The following is a 12,494-nucleotide window of genomic DNA, read 5'->3' as shown; positions in this document are numbered from 1 at the left end:
GTAATCCAAGTGAAGAGCTGAATGAAAGAAAATTTTATAAATTAAACAAATGAGTAATAGAAGTAACGACTGCAATATCATGGGCGAAAATATAAAATGGCGAAGAGGACGAAATTAAATCTTGGGAAGTACATAAAAATAATCAAAATCACATGGACAAAGATTCCAACTGAAAAAAGTGAGCGAAATTAAAATAAGAGCAATTAAAGGTAATATGATGATTAAAATGATGCAACGAAAAAATACGTAATTTTATACCACTTAATTGAAGAAAAAATGATCATGTGCATTTCAATAAAGAAGAAATAAAAAAATGGTATCGGACGGGAACCGTACTAACAACTTTCAACATACCAGTCAAATAATTTAACCGCTACGCTGTGACATCATTAAGACATTCGTCCTTATTTTCAAGTCGCTAGTGGATAAATAGAAATTATTTTTATCGATTACCCGCAAAAGAGGACCCATCACCATATTGGGGTTTCAAGAAGTGGATCACACCCTTGGAGACGCCATGTCGTCAGTGTGCGTGCCTTTGATCTCTGACAAAGTTTATTATTGTGAAAAATGTCGCGTTGCACCCAGGTTCGGCCTCCACATTAAACTTTAGGTCCCATTGCTGGCTTACCTAGTCACTTCAGAGTTCGGAAGAAGGCAAAGGCATATCACCAACAAAAGTAAGATGCCTAATATAGCACTGCAGTAACAACCAACCTTCCGCCGATATTTGGTGATATCTACGTTTCCGTTAGGCTGTCGTATATTGGCCGTACTCCTTTCTTTGGGCTGGAATGGCCCGCAGGCGTTGGTCGAGGGCGTTAACCCTTGTAAAACACAATCGCGCCTTGCTCGGCGGGATCGCTTTTTGTGGCGCGCGGCGGCCGGCAGCGCTGCCTTTCTGGGAGAAGTGTCGGCGCTATCTGGCATCGCGTCGCCCGTGATTAAGGTCTCCGGGGCCCGCACAGAGCCGGTATTCACGTTCCGCTGCGGTCGGCCGCCCATTTTCACCACTACTGTCCGCCATTATTAATGATGAACGGCCCGACCACCGCACTTCCGCCGCCAGCGCAACTGCAGTATTATGCCAGCAGCCCGCAGCCCGCAGCTCCGAGGCTGTGCCCTTGCTATCGCTCAGGTCCTGGCCAGCACTGACTCGCTACTCCTGCCCGATAAAGAAAATCCGTTGCGTTCAAAATCCCCAGTACTTCAACGGATGTGTTCTATGGGAAGCGAGAACCGCTCTTCAGTTTAGAACCGTCGTGATTTATGTATTTTGATTTAGAATTCGACTACTAGATGCATCCATCGCGACAGCCACGCCGACGGGATACATAGAACATAATCTATGGCAATAGAAATTCTAAGCGTGTATCTAAGTTCATGTCAACGATGAATGTGTCTGTTGCACTGTTTCAGTTACGTTCATCAAATACCACAAAGCAAAATAGGCCAACTCGAATAGGACTCGATCACTCAGGGTTCCGTACAAACTCCGAGAATCGAGTATCTCGACCAATCTGCCTGTTATTTACATTGATACTGGCAAGACATCGGTCCCAGGGATTCTAAGATTTTCGAGAATATTTTTATATCAGTAATATAAATGTGAAATCAAGTCATGCAGTAGGCATGCAACTATTGTTATAATAATCAGCAGTTCTGGTCTGCGAATGTTTATTTTACATGCAATTTGAAACGCCATGTGTACATGCAGAAATCGCTCGTGGATATCTGATGATGAATAAATTCCGAAACGCGCTATATGAGCAATAAAATTATTCCTTGCCTTATGTTTGACTTACAGCATTGCGTTCCAGTCAACCTGAATGCAGAACTACTGACTGTTTTAATTTCAGGTTTGAGGTCGGATAACAAATGACAAAAGAAATACTTTTGCCTGTGAATAATTACAGATTTACAACTTCCGGTTTTTTTCCATTGATTATACTGTAAAACTCTCATTTTTGTCAAATTTCATGATTCTAGGCCAGCGGGAGGTACCGTAAGGCATTTGATGAGTGAGTTTGCGAGTATTAAAATACGACATGAATGGCCGTATCTTTTGATTGCATTGACTTAGAAGCTTCAATTTATTACACCGCCAACGGACCGTATCTTTGGCATGTGACATAAATTTCAACGTGATACGCGTATCACTCGCTTAGAAAAAGGGTTTTTAACAGCGACGGACAACATAGCGACCCTATAAGGGTTCCGTTTTTGCCGATTGAGACACTGAACGCTAAAAAGGCTTTATACACACATTAAGCCTAAGGTAACTGTTACATCTACTCTTTCTGCGCATTTGTTATGGTCTCAAGTGAAGGCAATGTTAATTTCACGTTGATGACAAAGCTCAAGTTGATGGACTCTAGGTATGTCACTTACGGTAACAGTGTGACCTTATGTTGTGACTATTGCGTAGAAATTATTGTCGTAGAAACTTCAAATTATTCCCAGTTGCAAGTCGAATTTTATCTTCTAAAGCTTCTTTCCAATATAGTGTTTGTTAAAACGCCCCAGTACGCATGTGCTGTTGCTCGCTTGTGATGTCGCCGTTATACAAAGTTATGAAGTGTGACAAACACTTGTTCATAAACAACGTTCGTGTGGGAAGAAGAGATAAGTATCTCGTGTTCCCTGTTCACGTCGACCGGAGTCCGACAAGGGGCACACTGTGCAGCCATACATAACTCCGACATTTAAGGCTTGTCGTCGCATATGGTGTTTTATGGATACCTCATGCAAATAGGCAGCAGACGCATAGAGCGCAGAGTAGTGCGCGAGTCATTGGAATGACATGTTACCGGCGAATAAATACTGGGAGTCAGTTGCAGATCGTTTGCGCTGAAAGAACACAGAGGAAGATTTCGTCACGTAATACGAAACAGCCGGGATTTCTCACATTTACAGCTGGAGCTGTGCGGAGGGCGGTAGTGGAAATTTTTCCTGAGCTGGTTCCAAACAGGCGTTAACAGTAGCTGAACATGCGTTACTGTAAATGGGAAGAAGTTAAGCGTTACACCAGCACGCCCCCCCCCCCCCCTCTCTCCCCCTCCATCCCTCTCTCCCCCTCCATCCCTCTCTCCCCTTCCATCCCTCTCTCCCCCTCCAATAAACCACAACTAGGTTACATAATGTCTACTTCAACTGGCTAGCAATAATTTGTTGTTCTACATCATATATAGCATTTAACATAACATGAGTATGTCGAAGCATTGTTTTCAGCAAGCGGTTATATGCAAGGTCCGAATATGTTGTTATATCTTTACGTCAACCGAGATAAATAACTGCAGTTTCCTATTAAAGAAGAAAGTAAACCACGGAATTTGGATGGCGACTCAAGAGAGTGAAGTGCTGTAACTCTTCTTAATGTTTTCACTAGTCTTTTCACACAAGTTAAAGGGGAATGCCGTGACAGTGAGATCAAAGTCTACCGTAATGCCGCAGTTCCAGCCCCATCTTCGCTGTGCCAGCGTACTTCGATTTCAGTTGTATCACATTTCTGGAATACCTTTGCGTTATACGCAACTGTCGATATTAAAAAGAAATATACTTCTCTTTTCAGTCGGTATCAAATGAAGATAAAGTCCTGTATGTATGTCGTTTCATTGAAATAATAAACCGTAGCAGCGGCAACATCTCGATGGGTTAGGAAATTAGTCCCAGTGTTACAGTGAATTCCATTTTGCATATTATGACTTAATCGAAAACCATGTTTCGATATCATCAAAGTTTTATCATATTTTTGACAGACGTCCGCAGTAGGAGATAAAAGCGATATGCAACAAAACTTCTAAATAACGTTTCGTTATAGAACAGAGTAGTTGCGAAGAAAGTAAATTTTTAATCTGTGGTTTTTACGTAATTATGGAAATGATCATATTTGTCATAAACAAGTACTACCAGTTAAGTGGTTCCAGAATTGACAAGTTACAGCAAGATCTAATATTCCAAAAAGACGACCGAAAGTCAAGAAATGAATGATTGAAACGATCTCGGAGTAAAAATATCGTGTGTGTGCGATCTGTCAGTAAATCGGATGATATTTATGTTTAGCATAAACCTTCCTATTCATATCAAATGGCCAAAGTTTGTTTTAGGTGACAAATGCTACTAGCGAATAAAACACTAAGACGTGACATCACAGGGGACGAATCCGATCTGTTAATAACAGTTGAATAGCGAAGCCGACTGCCTGTCGCAGTGGGAATCGTATGCAGATATGCGAGCACTGTTAACTAAACGACTTTCCGCTCTGTTTGAGGACGACGACTCGCTAGAGACCGGCATTTTGGAAAGCGCGGCTTTTCCGCGTAGTTGACGGGTGAACGCGGCATTGTCTGGAAATTGGAGACTGCGACCCGGTTAGAGTGCGGACCGGCCCGGTTCTGCGCCGATGGCCGCGCTGTGACTGCGTCCTGTCATGGGATGCTCTTCACTCTTACCCCGCTTTCCCGCTCAGCTGCGCGCATTCGGCCTACCTGCCTTTTTATTCTGCCACCATGCGTTCTCAGCGTCGCCGAGTACTGTACAGCTCTCGTGAGCATTACGGGGACCTCCCCAATCGGACTGGGTATCGTAGCTTGGTATTGTTTGATAAACAGCTCCATTGTCGACATGGCGACGTTTACGAAGTTCGCTGTTCCTGCAGTTTTAGTGGTATGACAATCGTACAAGGAGTTTGTACGTGTTAGACTCTAAGTCGGCTTTCATTGTATTCAAATTAATAAACAGTTCTCCCAAGCGTTTCGTGACAAAATTGTGCATTGGCACAGAATCCTAAAGGGAATACTTTCAGCCAAGGAACTAATGGCCGTAAATGAATATTTCTGACGAGAAACTGGCCATTTCAAGTCATAGAAGATTGAACTTGGTTCTCAACAAAGACTCGTTCGCACACAGAAAGTAATGAGGATATGGTGGTTGGATCGAGTGGAAGAAGATTTATCAATAAGCACTCATCGACGTGTCCGTGAAATTGAGACTTCGAAGACTACAGTGCGAAGAATACTCGTGGAGCAATAATTAGACTCTTTTTATGAAAGGCCGGCTGAGGTGGCCGAGCGGTTCTAGACGCTACAGTCTGGAACCGCGCGACCGCTGCGGTCGCAGGTTCGAATCCTGCCTCGGGCATGGATGTGTGTGATGTCCTTAGGTTAGTTAGGTTTAAGTTGTTCTAAGTTCTAGGGGACTGATGACCTTAGAAGTTAAGTCGCATAGTGCTTAGAAGCATTTGAACATTTTGTTATCAAGAAGGTGTGCCGCGCGGGATTAGACGAGCGGTTTAAGGCGCTGCAGTCATGGACTGTGCGGCTTGTCTCGGCGGAGGTTCGAGTCCTCCCCTCGGGCATGTATGTGTGTGTGTGTGTGTGTGTGTGTGTGTGTGTGTGTGTGTTTGTCCTTAGGATAATTTAGGTTAAGTAGTGTGTAAGCTTAGGGACTGATGACCTTAGCAATTAAGTCTCATAAGATTTCACTCACATTTGGACATTTTTTTGAAGAACGTGTGCGACTAAGTAAGCCAAATGATTTTGAATTATGAGTTCAGCTGTGTCATTTATAATCCAATTATTGTTTACAGATTAGGCCGTTTTGAGTCGCGATGGCCTCATCAGTCACCTCAATAACTATGGCTGGAGTGATAAGTAATGAAAATCCGTGCACCTTGTTAGTTTTAGAGATCCCTAGCAACGTTTCTCTACCAACTTGTGGACTGCCATTTTGAAAGACAGTAGATAGGTCGCAGCCACTCCGCTCTAATGGTGTTCATTCGAGATGTGCTGCCACAATTGGATCCAATCCCGACTCATACAATGTCATGATCATGTCTGTACTAACTTAGAATGGCCGAAGGGCTTTCCTCCTAATTACTTCCTTGTTGTACTCCTCCTCGATGTACATGGACTGTTGCTGTTCTGTGACGCATACGCTCCTAATCTCTTTCACCTTGTTCCCTCTGATAACAAGGAATCTTTCCGTGTACTACGGCATCGATATTCCTATGTTCCGTCTTGTGAAGCTGATGCTGCAATGCTTTTGACATTCCATTGGCAGCTTCCATCCTTCGGCGTCTTGACCAGTCCTGTTTAGGTTCAAGCTACCCAGTCCGTCCCGCATATACTTTTGGCAATTGGAGAGAACTGTTCCCCGTCTTTTTGTTTTGTGTAGATGGACGGGGTGAGGATCATATCGAGTAATGATGCTTCGTGAACTCAAATGTGAGTCCGTGGAGAAAATACGTTGTCCTTTTCGCGGAGCCCTATTGAGAAAATTTAGATAATCAGCATTTGAACCTGACTGCAGAACGGTTTTACTACATTTCGTTTTTCTTTCGCTCTTATTGCGAATGGAACAGGAAAGGAAATGACTAATAATGGTACAAGGTATCTTCGCCGTGGTCCATGTGGTGACTTGCGCAGTGTGTATGTGACGTAGCTGAAGATGTAAGGAAGTGCACCATTGTAGTATCGTAGGGAGAACACAGTCATCCATGACGGACTGTCGTGCGTGCGAAATTGATTGATGTGGCATGTTCAAGAATGTCAGTCCTTCTGGTCATCAAGGGCTATGTGGACAAGTGAGCAGTTTCACTGGCTCGTCACTGGCAGCAGGCTGAGTACCAACAGGTGGCTAAAGCGATATCTTTCTCTGTGCTGAATTCCGCCGGTCCGATGACAAGGCTGCGCGGCCTTTAAATGTCAGCGGCGCGCGATCGGAGCTGCGTGTTGCGGGCCTCCACGGCTCGGCGTCACGCCCCGTAGGCCCGGCTGGCCTTTCACGTTCTGATGCCGGTGCGGATAGGCAGCGGCCCGCCGCGTAGCGCCTGCAGCCGCAGCTGCATCCCGGCGCGCCGATCTGTCTCGGCTGTCGCCCATTGTTCTCTGCGATCAACTTTCTGTGGCGCGGGTGGCGCCCGCCGCACACGAGATGATGGCCACATTGTGTGTGGGAGGGGCACGCCCGGCCGCTTAGGGCACCAGACCGCTGCGCTCAACTGCTTTGTCTCCGACCGCCCTGCGCCAAGCCGAGCGCGGTTTCCGCGACCGGTTTCGTCATTCTGGAGTGGGCGGTGCGCGCGCCGCCAATATGGTTGCTGAGTCATCGCCAGGACGTTAGTCCGACTGATCGAGGACACGCCACTCGTCTTCTGCCCCATACATCTGTACTGTACTGCCTTGCCCTCCCCTCGCTGTCGACAAGGTTTCGAACACCACCCCGGTTCTGTCTACCTTCTATTCTCGGTCGTGGATCATCCGGTCTGCGTTTACAATCAGCAGTCCAGAGCTGATCGACCGGCATAACGCGTAAGTCCACTAGGCTCCATACAGTGATGTCAGTCGTAGCTGGATTTGGCTCTCGCGCCTAGTTAACGATCGCTAGATGGCACAGCAGTCAGCCTTGGCTTGACTACTGTCACCATTTGGACAGCAGCCAGGACCCCCACCCCCCTCTCCGCCCCTTCTTTCTACTAAACAGTTTAAAATATGAAAACTTCCTGAATAAATTCACGATCGATAGACAGTGCAAAGTTTTTATGCCGGGTTAACGGGGTCATTATTCACACCTACCCATTTTTCACGTTAGACATATAAAGCAAACTTCCACTCACTGATTTCACATAACCATAACTCCTGTAAGTATACTTATCTTCTCATAATCGCTTCGTCCAGGATTTGCAGGTCCATGGGTACGTATCTTTCAGAATGTGATTTTTGTTTGTTGTTGTTTTATCGTTAGGCTCAGCACAAAATACAAACATGCCTCTGTCGCAATTCAATATGACCGTCAACAGCGTTGGCAGTTTACTATTGCGTACGAAATGTCTCTGATCACCATAGGACTTAACTACTGAGGTCATCAGTACCCTAGAACTTAGAACTACTTAACCTAACTAACCTAAGGACATCACACAGTTCCATGCCCGGGGCAGGATTCGAACCTGCGACCGTAGCGGTCGCTCGGTTCTAGACTGTAGCGCCTAGAATCGCTCGGCCACTCCGGCCGGCACTATTACGTACAAAGTCAGCTCAATCTGTGTTGCTCCTTTCACCTTCCTGACAAATCTTACTCAGGTAACAGTGGCATCTGACGTCATTCGTATGGCGTCAGCCATATACTGCGGCAGAATTACGCAATATTTTGTTTTTAAATCACAGTATCGTTCTTAAAATTTAAAATTGCGCCGAGGGCAAGTTAACAGTATGATTTGGTGGATCAAAATAGAATCGAAGATGTGGTCTGTGAACAGTGATAAGGAACTTTTGGTGAGAAACATGATGATGTGCTTCCTTCATATTAGTTGATAGTTCCACGATGTACTGAAAAATGGCACCTTTATCTCATATTTCGCTTTCTCGCTATTGCCAAATTTGTCAGGATGTGTGCATGTACGCAGTGGTAAGTTCCAAAACCATCGTTGCCAGCATTAGTAACACATCTTGTGTTCGTGTAAGGTAAAACATTTTCAGCTTTTGTACAAATTTGGGAATGATTTGGATAACTACGGCTCAGATGAAGATCCTGTACGCAAATGCGCTTCAAAAATTGTTGCTAGTCAAGTAAATGTGAATAATTAAGCAACTAAACAAGCTCAATTGGGCTCCTAATTATAGTGTGCGTGAATTTACGTGACAAGCAGATGATATGGGTATTTAAAGTAATCCTTAGCATTGTTTTGGTGCTCTAGTAGATGCTTGATGAAGTTAATTTTATATTGTACTAAATTATAAATTAATTTTGGTGCTCATTATACTTTACTAAAGCAGAAATTGTTAACGCAAGTCTTAGTAGCAAAAACTGAAACAATTCCGACCTTTTAAATGTGTATTTTTGAGAGGTTGAACAAGAAAACACTCAGTTTGGAAGTAAACAATGTTAAGTATCGACTAACACATTTTTAAGAATAAAATAGTGCGTGAAAATTACGATTTTAAATGTCATCATCGTGTGTATATATATATATATTTGAAAATAATGACATATGGATAAAACAGTCCCATTGTGTGTACTTACTCTATCTTATTAATGACGTCTTTTTGCAACACTACTGCGCAGTTTATCAATATAAACAACTTCTCCATCACTATTGTTTACAGCCGACTCCAGTTAGAGGAGCCTCACAGATTGCTGGTAATGTTCGCTTACAAATCATATTGACAATATTTTCACTGAAGCGGACTGATTTGGGGATAGGAGGGCTAAAAACATGAAAAACGAAAATCACTACAAAAATTAAAGATAAAAACCAGATTGTAATTGTTCGATGTATCATATTACTGGATTTGTTGATTATCATACAAATTTGGATTCGATTTTTTCCAGAGTATTTCGTAAGTTATCGATGTGACATTTAATTAGTATTAATTTAAACATCGGCGTTTTTTATGAAACATGCTAGCTAAATGGAGATTTTTGGCCTCGTACACCGATTGTGGTACATGAAGTAGTTCAGAATGCTTTTTAAAGATAATATATCCCCCCCTCCCTCTCCCGAAAGAAACTAATATTATGTCACTTCGAACGAGAGGTTGTTACGACTTCTAGCAAATTTTGGGGATAACTTCTGAACAGAAAACCAGATTTGAAAAATTGTATCATGTGATAAGATTTGATAAAGTAGATGTAAGTAAAAGACCGCTAATTTAAAGCAATTTAGTGTGTGCTATTTTACAGCAGTTTAAACTTTTATTGTGTGTGTGTGTGTGTGTGTGTGTGTGTGTGTGTGTGTGTGTGTGTGTGTGTGTTAGTTTTAAGTTAGATTAAGTAGTGTTTAAGCCCAGGGACCGATGACCTCAGCAGTTTGGTCTCATGGGAACTTAACCACCACTAATCAGAAGTACGAAGCCATGCAAGTTATTCTGAAAGAATATATCCCATTGTTGTTTTGATTTGTTCCGTAGTGGTTCTACGCCTCTCCATTATTGTGAACCGGAATTGGAATTCGATCCCGAATATCTGGAAAACGGAAGATCAGTGGAGGTTGTGGCAGGCTGGAACTGTGAGATGGCTACGAGGCGCGGCCATATGGCGGAGGTGATAGGGCTATGCAGGCTAAGGACAGAGATTCGGTCCGTCAGATAGCTTTAATGTGGCTGACGCTGTAGTTGGCAGCGCCGCGATGTGTGACGGGTGTAATAGCGGCACTCTTTCCTGTTGTTTCAGGACTCGGGTGCCGGCGGCTCGCTGGACGAGGAAGACGGCGCCCGGGGTTCCAACGCCACCAACACACCTACCCGCAGGTCAGTCTGGGCATCACACCACTGGGCCGTTCATCTCACTCTCCGCAGCCAGTCCACTGCCGCTTAAGTAATTGTTGTTTCCATGCTAGCCTATCCCGTGGGAGCCCCTTCACCTCTGCATAACTGCTGCAGCGAACAGCCATGTGAACCTGCTTTCTGTAGTCAGGCCTGTGACTCCCTGTACAATTATTACCTTCCACTACCGAGTTAAGTACTCCCTGGTGCCTCTTGTGGTTCTTGTTAACTTTGCTGTCCCTCTAAGTCAATTTGTGTGCTAAACATCTTTTTTTCCCGTATTCGATTCAGTACCTCTTCGTATGTAGCACGATCTGCCATCTAATCAACAGCATTCTTCTGGGGCATCTCATTTCAGAAGCCTGTATTTTGTATATTGATTATCGTCCACGTTTAAGTATCATTTTGCGGTGCAACGTGCAACAGGGCGATGTTCTTGAGATCCTTTGACATTGCTGTCACCCCCAGACAATTCAACTTTTTGCTAAGGACATTGTGGGACTGCAACCCCTTTGAACATAATCTAACCCTTATGGTATACCTGTTGAGCCACTAGGAACCACTGAAAATCAGTCGACGAGGTTTTTACATGCTCTGAAGAAGGAAAGGCTGTTTATGCTTTCATCCCTCCTTTTCCGCCCCCTCCTGTGGCATGTGAACGAGGGGAGGGAGGTTCCGACATTGATACTTGAAAAGAATAGCGAAAGGTGTTCTTCTAAGACACCCGTTCGGCAACATCCTCGGTGTCATCTGTGAACCTTTGTTGTGCACAGATTCCTAGGCGCTGGTGGGAAAGGCAGCCCTTTCCACACCTCTCACATTTTGCATGAGTCCGACAAGTGCTGGTCCAATGCCGTAGCTTCAGTCATCTGTTTTTTATGCGTAATTTAGTTATTTTTCGGTTACAAGTGGCACCACCACTAGCGCAAATGACAGCCTGATATCGGCTACAATAGCTGCGCGTCAAGGAATTGAAATAGGTCTAGGGGATGTTAATAGATGCGTTTTGTCACCCAAGAACCAATTCCTCCACTTTTTCTGGCTGAGAGTTCGTACAATTTAGATTTCGACCCATGGTTTCCCAAGTATGCTCAATTGGGTTTAAGTCAGGGCTGTTGGCAGGACACTGCATTACTGGGATGCCCATTGCATTGAGGCGATCTTGGGCGACCTTTGTGATGAGAGGTTGAACATTATCCTGCATCAGTGGAAGAACGGTCCAAATGCTGCAGCCTCCCACTTGCTGTCAGACTTTCCTGTCTCATCTCAGTAGCGCTTGGTGTTCGCCGGAGGAAGTTTCATGACAATGAGGGATGTTTTCCTGTTTAACTTGATACCTCCCCAAATCATGGCAGATCGACCCACAAATAAGGGGTGTGGAAGAAATGAAGTTTGCACGATTCCTCACCTTTGATGATAAACACGGATCCTGCCGTCATGGCCCTCCTTGAAGAGATGTGACTCATCTTTGAAGAGCCGGCCGCGGTGGTCTCGCAGTTAAGGCGCTCAGTCCGGAACCGCGCGACTGCTACGGTCGCAGGTTCGAATCCTGCCTCGGGCATGGATGTGTGTGATGTCCTTAGGTTAGTTAGGTTTAAGTAGTTCTAAGTTCTAGGGGACTGATGACCACAAATGTTAAGTCCCATAGTGCTCAGAGCCATTTGAACCATCTTTGAAGAATACTTAGTGCCAACGCTCCATACCCCCACTGCATGTATTAATTGGCACCTGGCCGCACGATGTGTATGGGTCAACTTTGGCACCTACATTGACTTGCACAGATAAGTGCACATTTTCCACAACCATCGCTAATCTGTCTGCATTGGCATTACTTGACTAGTAGCATCAGCATGGTGATTGGTTAGAGTCTATGTTGTCCATTCGGCTGCCTGCCGACCAGTAGCACCATCGTCCCACAGTGTAGTGCAGTGGCAATGGCCTGGACTTGGACGGCGCATGATAAGATGAGTCTGTCAGTGTTACTGCACTGACCTGCCATCTCCAGACAGAGGAACGGCTTGGCTACTCTCAGTGAAGGACAGCTGTCTCCATACCATAATACAGTAAAACAAAAATAAACAATCCACCTCTTCTGTGCTGAACGAGCCAGAGCCTAAGGCAAACATAGTTATTTATGGAATCCTTACCACGCTCCGAAAACGCTGTTAAAAACAGGAGTGGGAAACACTCCTCACTGTGCAAGAGCTGCCTGCAGGATGATTTGCTTCTGCGTTG

At 44.6% G+C, this 12,494-nt stretch overlaps 1 protein-coding gene across 4 annotated transcripts in view; it reads left to right on the top strand.

The window, feature by feature from the left end:
• Positions 1-12,494, top strand: part of LOC126349520 (protein phosphatase Slingshot) — a 572,249-nt gene that overhangs the window by 258,887 nt on the left and 300,868 nt on the right. For all 4 annotated transcript variants that reach the window (XM_050002438.1, XM_050002440.1, XM_050002439.1 and 1 more), the window contains exon 2: positions 10,168-10,244. In XM_050002438.1, the coding sequence (XP_049858395.1) occupies positions 10,168-10,244 (77 nt within the window). The remainder of the gene's footprint in view (positions 1-10,167; positions 10,245-12,494) is intronic.

Source organism: Schistocerca gregaria, chromosome 1 (genome assembly GCF_023897955.1).
Source record: "Schistocerca gregaria isolate iqSchGreg1 chromosome 1, iqSchGreg1.2, whole genome shotgun sequence".
Lineage (NCBI taxonomy): Eukaryota > Metazoa > Arthropoda > Insecta > Orthoptera > Acrididae > Schistocerca > Schistocerca gregaria.
The sequence above is the reverse complement of the archived record's forward strand: the minus strand, read 5'-3'. Positions and strand labels throughout refer to the sequence as shown.